The sequence below is a fragment of the Pholcus phalangioides genome, unplaced genomic scaffold (assembly GCF_987345545.1).
Source record: "Pholcus phalangioides strain wild (caught in Gottingen) unplaced genomic scaffold, Ppha-v1.0 ptg000003l_1, whole genome shotgun sequence".
Taxonomy (NCBI): Eukaryota; Metazoa; Arthropoda; class Arachnida; order Araneae; family Pholcidae; genus Pholcus; species Pholcus phalangioides.
Genome location: NW_028301596.1, coordinates 11,311,789 through 11,324,479, shown reverse-complemented (window position 1 = coordinate 11,324,479; position 12,691 = coordinate 11,311,789). Strand labels below are relative to the sequence as shown.

The 12,691-nt window shown below is 34.6% G+C and overlaps 1 protein-coding gene across 3 annotated transcripts in view; it reads right to left on the bottom strand.

Annotated features, from left to right (window-relative positions):
* Positions 1-823: 823 nt before the first annotated feature.
* Positions 824-12,691, bottom strand: part of LOC149088031 (titin-like) — a 254,438-nt gene continuing 242,570 nt past the window's right edge. For 2 of the 3 annotated variants that reach the window (XM_089244024.1, XM_089244015.1), the window contains exons 5-6: positions 9,727-9,789; positions 824-4,306 (exon numbers count right to left, since the gene is read on the bottom strand). In XM_089244024.1, the coding sequence (XP_089100150.1) occupies positions 4,170-4,306; positions 9,727-9,789 (200 nt within the window). In that variant the 3' untranslated portion in view covers positions 824-4,169. The remainder of the gene's footprint in view (positions 4,307-9,726; positions 9,790-12,691) is intronic. The other variant, XM_089244031.1, reaches the window with a different exon arrangement.

Here is a 12,691-nt window from a genome sequence, read left to right as displayed (position 1 = left end):
TCATTTTAAACTAATTAGAAGGTGAGATGGATTAGGCAGAAATGATACGTGGAACGAAAGAGAAATAATTTTAAATGATGACGTAATCAAATAATTTGAAGTGATGAGATGGAAGTACTCTTTTCTGAAGTTTAGCTGGTAAAGCTAACAAACATTAATTAGAAAATTCTTACGAAATGTACAGAGTGCAGAGCGTCCCATAAACTCGTAAAGAGTTCAAAAATTTATAAAATAAAATGAAGGAATAGGAAAATTTGAATGCAGTGTGTGAGAAAAAAATTATCGTCACGAAGATTTATCTCCATAGAAAAAAAAAATATATGAGTTAAATTTTTTGCCGATAGAGAGCACTGTATGAGATTCTAGTAGGAGTAATTGAACCTGAGAACCTTTCTTCAATCCCTTCTGTGCCCGAAACATTCGCACAGCTGCATGTGGTGATTCGTGGCTGAGGTAAAACAACTACAGTGCTTTATGAATAAATGTTAACATCACAACGGAAACTATCTGTAAGCACCAGAAACAGGCAATTTCAGAAACGAGCTGTTAATCATACGCCCTGCATTCTATACGACTGATTTGCATTCTTGCATTGTCTTCTATCGACAAAATTTTGAACTATATTTTTCTGTGCGAAAAAGAAGTTCCTCTTAGGGGGGAAAAATCTTTTTCGCAAAACCGCATACAAATATAGGAATTCCTTCAATCTTTATAAATTTTTATACTATTTACTAATTTACGGAACACCCCTGTATAAAGCCGATTTTCATATTTTTAATCGCTATGATATGCAAATGAAACTTACGAATAACACTTTCAAACATGTTTTTCAGAGTTCTTTTTATTATCAAACATCAACAAAAAATTTACATATTTTTTTTTCCATATCCATTTATTTCATTTGTTTCACATAATACAACTTCTTTTTTCCTGTTTCAAACACCTATTTAGGAAATATAACTCTCATTTCCTATGCGCTTTCTCCTTATATCAAAAGTTTATTACCTAATCCCAAAAAACATTACTCCAGTCAATAGACTATATGAAAAGTTTGAACATGCATTTCCGCGCATGCTCGAAGAAGAGTGTGAAAAAAAAATCGAATGAAACCGATCTTAAAAATCAGAATATTATTGAATGTAATAGTCGTTTCTAATAATCATGTTAGATGATTTTTATCATTAACATGATATGATTTCCATTTCTCTGATTTCATATTTCAAAGTAATAATTAGTTCAAATAAAATGTTCATAAACTTGAATTGATGATTTATGTCGTCGTATTGTATTCTCCAATTCAAATATCCATTACTACGGTACTCTGCTGTATATCCAGAATTTCATATACAGCAGTTTACCATATTTTACAATTTATTAATATTATATACAGGATTTCACTTGCATTCACAACACAAAACCAGAATACATATATATATATTTTTTATAAATTTCCTCCTATAAATAATATTTATAAATACAAATTATTCAATCAATATCGTCTCAAAAATCTGCAATAAATTCAAAATTGATCAGAAGAAAATGGAAACACGTAAACTTAACGTTTTTTTTTTTGAATTATTGTGTCCAGATTTGCAAAATAGGAATATCAGAAAAGCTAGATAAGTTTGTTAGGACTAAATTTTCGAGTTTCAGTTTTTTCAGTGGTTTTAATCGATAACTGTTATTGACTAGATCTTAAAATTCGAGATCAATAATTAATGTTAACAACGAATAAAGATGATCTCGTGTTCCACCATTTCTAGACTTGAAAACATCTTTTTTACCTTTTCCTTGACTTGAAAAACATCTAGACTTGAAACATTTTTGAAACCATGAGTTACAAATACGGTTTTTGTCTTATGGATCATGTTGATCATTTCAAATAATCGTAAAGATGCTTCATTACTGTCTATGTTCATGTCAAGTAAGCATTATTCGGAATATATCTGAAGGTTTTTGATTATATTTTTGACTAGCATATGTTACTAACAAAAAATGTGTACTCAAAGTTTAACCCTTTCAGGACCACAAAGATTTATGGAGTCACACAAAATTTATAGGTGTTGAAATGAGTGCATATATTTAACATAAAAAACATAATAAATTGCAAAAAAACAATTTTTTGAAACCCATTTTGAAAATTAACGCTAGTACGTATATGATTTAAAGTGTTGAAACAATCAAAAATATACACCGGATTACGTATTGGACAAAAAATAATAAAACAATCACCTTCGTTCATGTATTTAATCAATATTTTACATTGGGACACATGTGTCCCTTGGTCCTCAAAGGGTTAAAAAATAAATATGAATTACCCGACACATTTAAAAAATAAATTTCATTCTCATATCTCCTGATTATAACAACCGAAATATACACAATGAATCAGATAAATTACAAGAAAAAAAAACCCCTGTAAATCTTCAAATAACATTGATGTCATCTCTTCTATGACAATGTTCTTCAACCTTTTTAGAACTGATGAAATTGGTTGAACAATTTTATGGGCCGGCGAAAATGGGAGAATCTATTTCACGAGGCGTTGGAAGTGGTTGAACAATTTTATTTTACGGACGATGGAAAGGGCTCAACATTTTTACGGGCCGGTGAAAGCGGTTGAACAATTTTGCAGACTGGCGAAAATGGAAGTAATAATTTGCGGACCTATAAATATATAATAGATGATTTGTGAACCGGCAAAAAATAAATAAATAAATTTGAGGGAGAAATAATTTGTAAACCAGCGATAAATAATTTGTGAACCAACATTACACACACACATACGTAACTTAAATAATGTAATGGGAGAAATAATTAGTGGACTGGCAGAAATTAAATACCGTGAATATAGAATAATTACTTTTGCGGACTGGCAAAAAATAAATGAGTAGTCTCAATAATCCCCAAAACTTTTGACGGCTAAGACAGTAATAAAATGAAAAAAGAAATGGTATAACATTCAATCAAATTGTAAAGTTATTTAGGAGGTTTACGAATTGCTTGAAGCGTTCCGTGTAACGTCACCGGTCCGCGGACAAATGGTTGAAGATTTCACTTGACTTCTGAAATACAGATGGCACCACTGAAAATCAAACACGACACCAGATACGTACTCGGTCTGTTAGGTACACACACTTACACTTCCAGCGCAACTCACTAGATAGTAAATTGCCCATGGCGATAGACCTGAGTTGTGCTCGGTTTGAAAGAAAGAAAAGAGAAGCGGTTGAAGAACACTGCTCTATATAACATCTCATTCACACATACAATTCCTGATCAAACACTACAATCTCACGCGTACCCTCTCTCTCTTGTCTCCCACCAAAGTTTAGCACTACGTATACAACAGCAGCGATAAGAAAAATGAAACTCAAGCACTTGAAAGAATCAACATGCAAGTCACATCACAAATATATCCAATCGAATTCTTAACATATGATACGGCTTTTGTACGTAATATATATATATATCATATAATGGTCTTTTCTCTCTCTCCCTCTCTCTCTAGAATTCGCACACAGAGATGAAGATACAGTGAGACAGAGCGAGAGAAAGATTATAGACAGTTGTTTCTCACTCACACCACGAGATGATTATTCAATCGTCTCGTCTAAAGCATATTAATTGATGCACCAAATATATATACAAGCACACCGTAGTGGATATTACACTAGTTATTCAAATGCATGAACTGCACTCAAATGCTCCCAACGGTTCAGTTCGGGGAGTTCATCTCGTGGAATCTCTTTGATGATTACTTTTGTCTATTAAAAAGTCCTCATTAACTGCTGATTTATGTCCTGAAATCAAATCTACACATATACAGCTCACCACTGATCACAGTCACACTGAAGAAAAACGAAAATGAAACATATTTTTTTTATTTTCAATGGAATTCTCGGAAGTATTTTATCATATATATAATGTTCCTCGTACGATCATTATTTTTTCTCTTTAAATTTTCTGAATAATTCTCTAAATATTTTTAAAGAATTAATTCTGGCAACATTTTACAATGTTCAAGTCCCGCACAACGAACACATCATCAAGCTCTTTCATTGAAATATATTATCTTCTTCTTTAATGTAATGTCGAATGTGGTTGGCGTTTTTTTTATTTTCTTTATGCAAATCATGTTGTTTTTTTTCGTCCTGTTATTCTGGCAGCTACCTTTCTACCTGATGATGGAACACGTGGCTGTAATACATGCCTATTAGGAAGAGGGCGAAGACCATTAGAAAGGATTCTCCTCGGTATACAGTGCTGCTTTGCCGGCCATGTTGCATTGCGGCTGGTTTTTCGCCTGTGAATAGAAAATTTGTTGATTAGAGGAATGATGATATTACTGAATTATATAAGGTGCCTCATAAATTCCTAAATAGTTATAAAATAAATAAAAAATCAAGGAAGATCAAGGTATATTTGAATGTGGTTTGCGAAAAAAGTTACTCTCATGAAAAGTGATTTTTTTGGGTATAGAGAAAAAAATCGTTAAAATTTTTGTAGATAAAAGGCACTGCACGAAAGAAAATCACTGGAAATATGCAGATCAGAGTCTTATGCATGGTGCACGATTAACAGCTGATTTGCGAATTTTACTGTGACGTAAATGGCGTTTACGTAACATTTTCACTGTGATGTGGAAGTCTTGCGTAATTGGTGGATGAAGTACTGTTAGAGAAGTTGCCATACTTCAGCCACGAATCAACGGCTTAAGCTTTACGAACATTTCGAGCACAGAAAGGATTGAAGAAAGTTTCCTTTTCAATCATTCCTGCCGCACGTTCGTGCAGTGCCCTCTATCGACAAACATTCAAAAACTTTTTGACCAAAAAAAGAGGAAAAAAAAAACAAATCCCCCATTTGTGAGAGTAAGTTTTCTGCAAACGTAATTGAAATATACTGAATTCTTCAATTTCATGTATTTTTAAACTGTTCGTGAACTTATGGGATACCCTATACTACATTAACATGAATAATAAACTATGATGCCTCATTGTTATAGGAAGGATATTCCTCATCTGCACAAAAATAAAGCATTTCTGAGGTGTTAGCCAGCTCCCGAACCAGTATTTCTAAACACTCCTATTAGTTGAAGATGATAAAACACCGAAAGATGGCTCAGAACACATCTAAGCACCGTTAGAGATGTGAAGCATCTATAATAATTAAAATCGTGAACAGACTATTCAGTAGCTTTCTATGCTGATCATCTTTAACTTACGGGAAGTTTGGGGGTTAGTGGTAGGAATTTTTAAGACTCTTAATTTGTTTTCACAAAGTAAAAGGCTTCACAAGTTAAGGAGAATTAACGAAGACATCCAGAATTTTAAAGGGTACAGACATTTAGACAATAACGTAATCTCGGAAAGACCCATTGGATTTTAAACGTTGATTTTTTTTTTTGGCTTTCAGATATGGTGGAAACAGAACGAAAACACTAGTCATCTTGAGCAATTTATTCTTAGTCAATTATCTCTATCAAGAAATGTTATGACCGCAACATGAGCACAAGAGACCACTTCAGAGGACGGACATAAGACGTGTAAAGATAAGAGCAAACTTACACTATATAATGACTGTATTATACATGGTGTTGCCTTGAAGTGGCGACTAACTCAGAGGCGTGATATTAGGCGTCAAGAGGAACAAAAATTGCCGTAGAAAAAATGATATTGCAAACCACGTTTAGATGGTGAAAATCGCAGAAATACATGTCGAGATGACAGTGGGGAAGAGGCTGTCGGCACACCTGGTGTGTTTGATCTCGTCCGACAATCGTTACTCCGTCGCTGTCGGCTGTGCAATGACCTTCGAACAACTCCTGTGATCATTTCTCTTCATGTACTTTCTGACATTGAGCAGGCTGTATTGTAATCATGCTGTCATGTAAATGATTTTCATACTTATTTGTTTTAATTTCGTACTTATTTCATCACTTCATTATGTACAACGCAGGCTGTGTTATAATCATGCTATTATAACACCAACTCTGGCAATTTCGCGATATTGAAATTTACTATCATTAATGAGTTGGGTTGGAAACGAAGGCACCATCTATGGGTGGTCGCCTCAATTATAATCATGCTGTCAAATTAATAATTTTTTTTATACTCATTATTGGCCTTTTTGTCCCACTCGACGTCACACACTTCATAAGTATTTTTGCGATAACGCATTCTATGGCAATTTTTGTTCCTGTCGATGCCTAATACCACCCCTCTGAGTTTGTCGCCTCTTCAAGGAAACACCCTGTATCTGTTATATGACATTATCGGTAGAGCGATGGCTGAACATCCGTAAAAAAAAAGCTTCAGACATTTATATTAAAAAAAAGAATTTATCGTGTTAAAATGCGGTGGGCAGAACTGGTGTTTCCAATATGAGGTGTGTAGGTTTTTGAAACATTCACCAACAACAATTCACCGCCGTGAAATTCATCGACAGCAGTTCAACACGAGTCAGTGAGCGCGAAATTATCGAGTGAGTGTTGGCCAAGTGGTCATAGTGACAGACTCGCATAGGGAGGACCCGGGTTCCAGTCCCACCGTCACCACAGTGGTGGTCAGCTGAAGTTGGTTTTCAATGGTTCCTAACTTCGAGGCGCAAATGATCTCCCCGTTGAAAAATGTCTCACCACAGACAGCAACAGGTCTACAAACGGTACAAATATCCAATCGTTACACTTGACTCATTTCACTTCTGGAATATAGATGGCCTCACTGAAAAGACAGACACAACACTAGACACGCACCCAGATTTGTTAGGTACACTCGCTTACACTTCCGGCATAACTCACTAGGTAGTAAATTGACCACGGCGATAGAACTGAGTTGTACTCGGTTTGAAAGAATAAAAGGACATAAGCTGGGTATGTTTCTTTTAACAGAAAAAAATAGAAAAATTACTGATAGGTGACGCAACCACTTCTCTCAAACCGCGCATGAAACTCCTAACAATTCCTCGGGGGGAATCTCTAACAAAATATTGCATGCTGCAAAGTGTGAAGTGTGTATATGCGTGGCACTAACGTATGTTTGGAGCCAGAGTCATAAGTGCTCCTACAAACATCAGGGTATCTCATCCGCCATATTTGAGTGAAATATGTCGTCAATATCATCGCTGACAGCCAATAGTTGTTCCCTACGCCGTTTCCTTTAAACTATTTGACGTTAAGTTGAACAGAAAACTGGTTACGCCACTCTAAGATGGAGGGTAATGAGTCCGCTCTGTATATTCCAGTTGACTCATATGTGTTTCCAGGAAAAATAAGAAAATAAATCAAAATATCTTTTGCACAGAAACTTTGGTTGATTTGGCATGAACCACGTCGATGTTGAACACAGTCATTATTTCCAATGTGGGTATCTCTATAATTACCACACTCTTAACTGTATACTTCTGAGATTCATACTAATGAATTTACGGGTGCATCAATTCTTCGGGAACACTTCGATATTTCCCTGAGATTGGAAGCGGGGTGTGCCCGGTCCTTGCGCTGTCCATATACAATTATCAACTGTGTCTTGCTAATGCGACCCACCAACTGGGGAGGGGGGAACAAGCTGGTTTTATGCCAGAAAACAGCTTCACGTTACGTTCACGACGCAGATACGCACATTTCAGTACCAAATTCCATGTACCAATTCGTTAGAAGTTTCGTAGAGGAATGTGGACGAGGTTCATGGGTAGTTTAGTAGTAGTAGGCTAGTCTGATTCTCCGATGGCTGAACCAGAAGAGGGTGCAAATTTCACTGTTTAGCCTCGCGGTCAACATTACGAAGGGGTGCCAAAATGCGTATTTGTCCCGGCTGACCAAGCAACTTGTTGTGACCCTCAGAACACGTATCAGCTGTATTTGCCGCTGTTAGTTCTCTGGGCACAAAAAAGCAAATACATAAATGAAAATTTAAAAAAATATATATGTAAAAATATTAATAAATGTGGCAAAAAATTAAATAAATAAAATAATTAACGAATAAATAATAAATAACGAATAAATAATAAATAACGAATAAATAATAAATAACGAATAAATAATAAATAAAATAAATACATAAATTTATGTATATAAATTGATTTTCTCTATGTGTGTGTGTGTGTGCGTTCTCTATTCAAATCTACAATTTTAGATCTACCGTCGCAAAATCTTTTCATGTACACCAAATGGGATCGGACTTGGCTACTTTAAAAGTTTGCAGAGCTGGGCAAAGGAACGAAAAGGTAAAAACTGTCGGGCAACAATGGTTCCTAGGCCTGAACAATCACTTTCGGAATGTTTACTTTGGTTACCGTGGTTCCCTAACAATGCGTTTCAGACACGCATATGCTTTTACAATGGTTTGTCACTGCTTTAATGCTGCCAGTATTATGTATAATAGTTCATGTCTTTATAATGATTTGTCACTTTTTCAATCCTCCCAGTAATTGAAGAAAACACGGACAGCGAAGGGTATTACAGCTAGTAAAAGATAAAATAAATCATGAAAAAATAAATTATTTTTGTATAAATTTGTATAAAATAAATAAACAAAAAATTCCCGTATTAAAAACATAAATTCTTCAAACCATATCCCAATATCATAATTTCTAAATCTTTCATGAATTTGCAATTTTGAAAAAAAAGAAAATCTTAATTTTTTCCCATGTTTTATAACAGTATATTGAGTATGTTTTTTATTGGTTCTCTTTTAAATTATAGGAGAAATTTCCCCATGTATCTCTTTGCATTATCATAGTATCTTATAACAAGAGTAATTCGGAATTCATAAAACTACGACCAATAAAAAAGCAAACTGCTGTGATCTGTTTCATAAAAAGTAATGCTGTATCTCAGATATCATATGTATTCCGTAACATACCGCGGACCATTTTCGAAAAAGCTCATCGGTCGAAGGCATGTTTTTGAACAAAGCTGAACCGTCAGAGCGAAAACGCAAATATGAAATAACAAACAGCTTCCGATGAACCGATCATATGACATCAATCTTTTAGAAAGCTTTTCAATTAACTGCTGCCTCGTGCATTAATGGATATATCAATCCCTTTTGCAATACTGCAAGTCATTAAGACTGCTTTTTAACTCCTCTCCGTCGTCCTCCGCCTCCTCGAATTTGATCCCGTGGATTCTACGGCGGGAAATTATTTTCCTATCATTTCGCTCAGAATAAAAGATGAAACCTAGAATATGGAGAGAGAGAGAGAGAGAGTCACAGAGCACCAAAACGCCGTATTCCGTATTATGCGGATATTGAAAATCTGTTTTAAGGGTTACCATTCATAAATCGTGAAATGCCTTATGCAAATTTCGACGATTTTGTAGCAATTAATGTTTCCCGTGGTTCCCCCTTCTCCATCTTTTAGTCATTAGCTATGCCGTTTAATCATCTCTTTAAAACATGTTTCATATTGAACATTACGATTGATTCGAAGAGAGAAATGTGGTCTCATATTTATTTCTTATTCTAAATTATTCATATGTATTCTTGTTTAGGGAGAAGATTTTAAAAGCCTACTTATTCTTGAAACGTTGCCAACCGCCGAAAAGTGGAAAATGCAAAACTGAGAGTGTGTGTGTGTGTGTATATATATATTTGGGGTAATGTCTTAATGTATATCAAGTGAAAGGTAAATTAGGAAAATGGTACGACTAGTTGAATATTTTATCACCGATAAAAGTCAGAAATACACAAACATGATGTCTAATAAGAGTTTTCGTAATACCTATGATTATAACATTATTTGCGTTAGGAAATTGCCCATCTTTCATAATCTGTATCCTGGTTTCTTCAGCATGCAATATAAGAAGAAATTAATTCTCTCAAATGGTGAAATATTAATAAAGTATTTTAACGAGAATAATGTTGAGATATACGAATATATAAACTATATATAGAATTTCTGAAAGACGATTGAGTAACTTTTAAATTGAATTATATTTTTGGCTTAAAATCTAGCCAATTTTCTGAAATTCTTCGACTATTTTCGGACTTGACCGGACACTACAAGTAATCACTGAATTCTGATTAAATTCAAAAACACATAATAAAAAAGTATACGTCAATACAGGAGAGTCTTTATGTAATAAATTTTTCTACGAAGGAAATTTGTAACGCTATATTTTTATCAATTTACTTTCCGTTGAAAATCGTTTCTTCATATAATGGATATTTTCTTTTTAAACAAACACAGTAATTGTGCGTTGCAACGGAGTGACATCGTTACATAGAGACTCGACTGTATATTATCTGATTTGCGAGCGATCAGTACAATATAAGTAATATAGGCTCACAAACAGAAATATATATCATTAAAATTTCAAACAGTAGACAATAGAAACACATTTCCAATTAAAGAAAAAATTATTCAAATAATCTCAGGTATGTGTCACTTGAAATAAAACTGGACATTCATTTCGTGGTTTCATATGCATCAAACTGAAAGAAAACGAGGTGCTTATTCAAACTTTTCACTTCCATAGCTATTAAATTTTGTATCCGACATAAATGTGCTCAAAGTGGTGAAAAGTTCTGATTTACGGATTCCAATATCTGGGTGAATGTTCCTCTCATAACCAATGAGCTTGTTTTCTCTTCATTCATTAAAGTTTTTTTCTAAAAATTGTTTGTAGGCAATGCAAAAAATATAAAAATATATTTCGTACAGGGTATTTGCAATTACACGGACAGTACTCAGAGTCATCTGTGGCTTGAACTAACAACCGGAATAACACCAAAATTTGTTGGGGGACGGGGACTAATGATGAAATAGGAATATGAATAAAGAAGGGTTCCGCGGAAGTAGAAAAATCAGCCCCCCCCCCAAACGTCACCGATATAGGGTGAAATGTTTCACTATTTTAATCTACATAGCCATGAATTTTCATAAAGTGCAGGTAATAATTTGAAATGGAACTTTTTACGCCTACGTAGGTGAAAACTACGTTACTTATTTGGGCTATAAACAGATTGGTAAAAGTGAAAAGATATTCCAGGGACCAGCGCAGTTCACCATGCGTCTTACAATCGTACGTCCACAGAGCGCATGGCTGATCGGTACTGCAACTGTTATGGTTTCGCCTCACAAACGGAAGTGTCATTAGTAGAAAATTCTCGGTTGCACGGCCTCCTCGTCCCCGGATTTAACTCCATGTGACTTTTGGGGATATCTCGATTCGAAGGTTTATCTTAGTGGTAGTGTCCCGAAATTAACAACTCTAACAAACCATTATCTTATCCCGCACTGTGATAAGGCAATAGTACAATATTCCTTGTGACATACTTCATCAGCCGTAGGAAATTTTGTGCAAAAGGATGCAAAGTGTGACACTTTGAAAGTGGTCGATGTCCTTGCCGGAAACTGAATGTAATGAATGAAGCGTGATTTTTCACTGCAGTTTTGTTTTTCTAATTCATGTCTGTTTTTTGTTACTCCTTTTTTTTTCGCTCCACTGTGACATATTTTCCTCTATCGGTGACATTTGAAACTATATGTACACTGTATATTTTTCTTTTATGGAATCCACTTTCTTACGCCACCATTAGTCCCCTATGAAGTTTTGTTCACTTTCGGAATTGAATTAATTTGTTGAATGAAGCTTTAGATCACTCTGAGTAAAATCAGTTTAACCATAAGCACCCTGTAATTTAATACGCATAAATCATTTAGAGAAAATGAATTCCACGCCTGAGATTAACGCAATACTTGAATATATTTTTCTAACTAGAAATATTTTCTACGAGACTGAAAGTTCAGAGTGTGTAAGGACTTTAATTAGCATATGACATTAATTGAATAAAATTGCAATCGAAGACGTTGATGTGGTGTTATAGAAAATAATTCAACTCTTTAGTACCTGTAACACTGAAAAACAAATATATTAGTCACATAATTGGAATAAAATATTTTGAGGTAAAATTAATTAAGTGAAAATTATCAACGTCCCGTATTTTTGAGTGTTTTGGATCTTTACGTCCGTTATTTCCTATATAGAATATGTCCAGCCTACCTATATCTGATACATTTTCCTGCCCAGTAGTTTGACGTTATCAAATGAGGTTGTTGAACTGTATAAGGAAGAGTGACACTGTATCACGTGGATATGTATTTGAATAGTTGGTGCTACTCTTCTCTTGAAACTTCACAAATTATATCTGTATACGCTGATGAAATCTGTCGCCCAAAAATAGTTGCAACATTCACGATAATGCGTTTTTTTTCTCCCTTAAGCATATGTGTTATTTATGGAAGGCATTCGTTTTATTCAGATCTTTTGCTGCTTTTTCCCGATATTCTCAAAGCAAACGCATTACAGGAAAAGGGACGAAAAGGGAAAAAGTCTTTAGCCCCGGCGAATATATTTCGGCATCACAAAGATGGCATAACGTATCTTCGAACTGCATTACGTGAGGGAAAACATCTCCGACCAGAGGTATTTCATTTAATTTGATATACGATTGTTATCCCGGATCTTTTCTTTTTTCTCAGGGAAATAAGAGAATAAGAAAGAAAATGTGATAGAAAGGTATTTGGAATTGCCTCTTCGCTCTTATGCAAAGAGCAAACAAATAATATCAAGATACAAATTCTTGATGGTGAACATTGATTCCCCTTGCATTTGTTTCGAGCTATTATCTTGACCTAAGATGCATTCCAAGATATTGGTATTTCTTGAAGAGGATGCATAAAA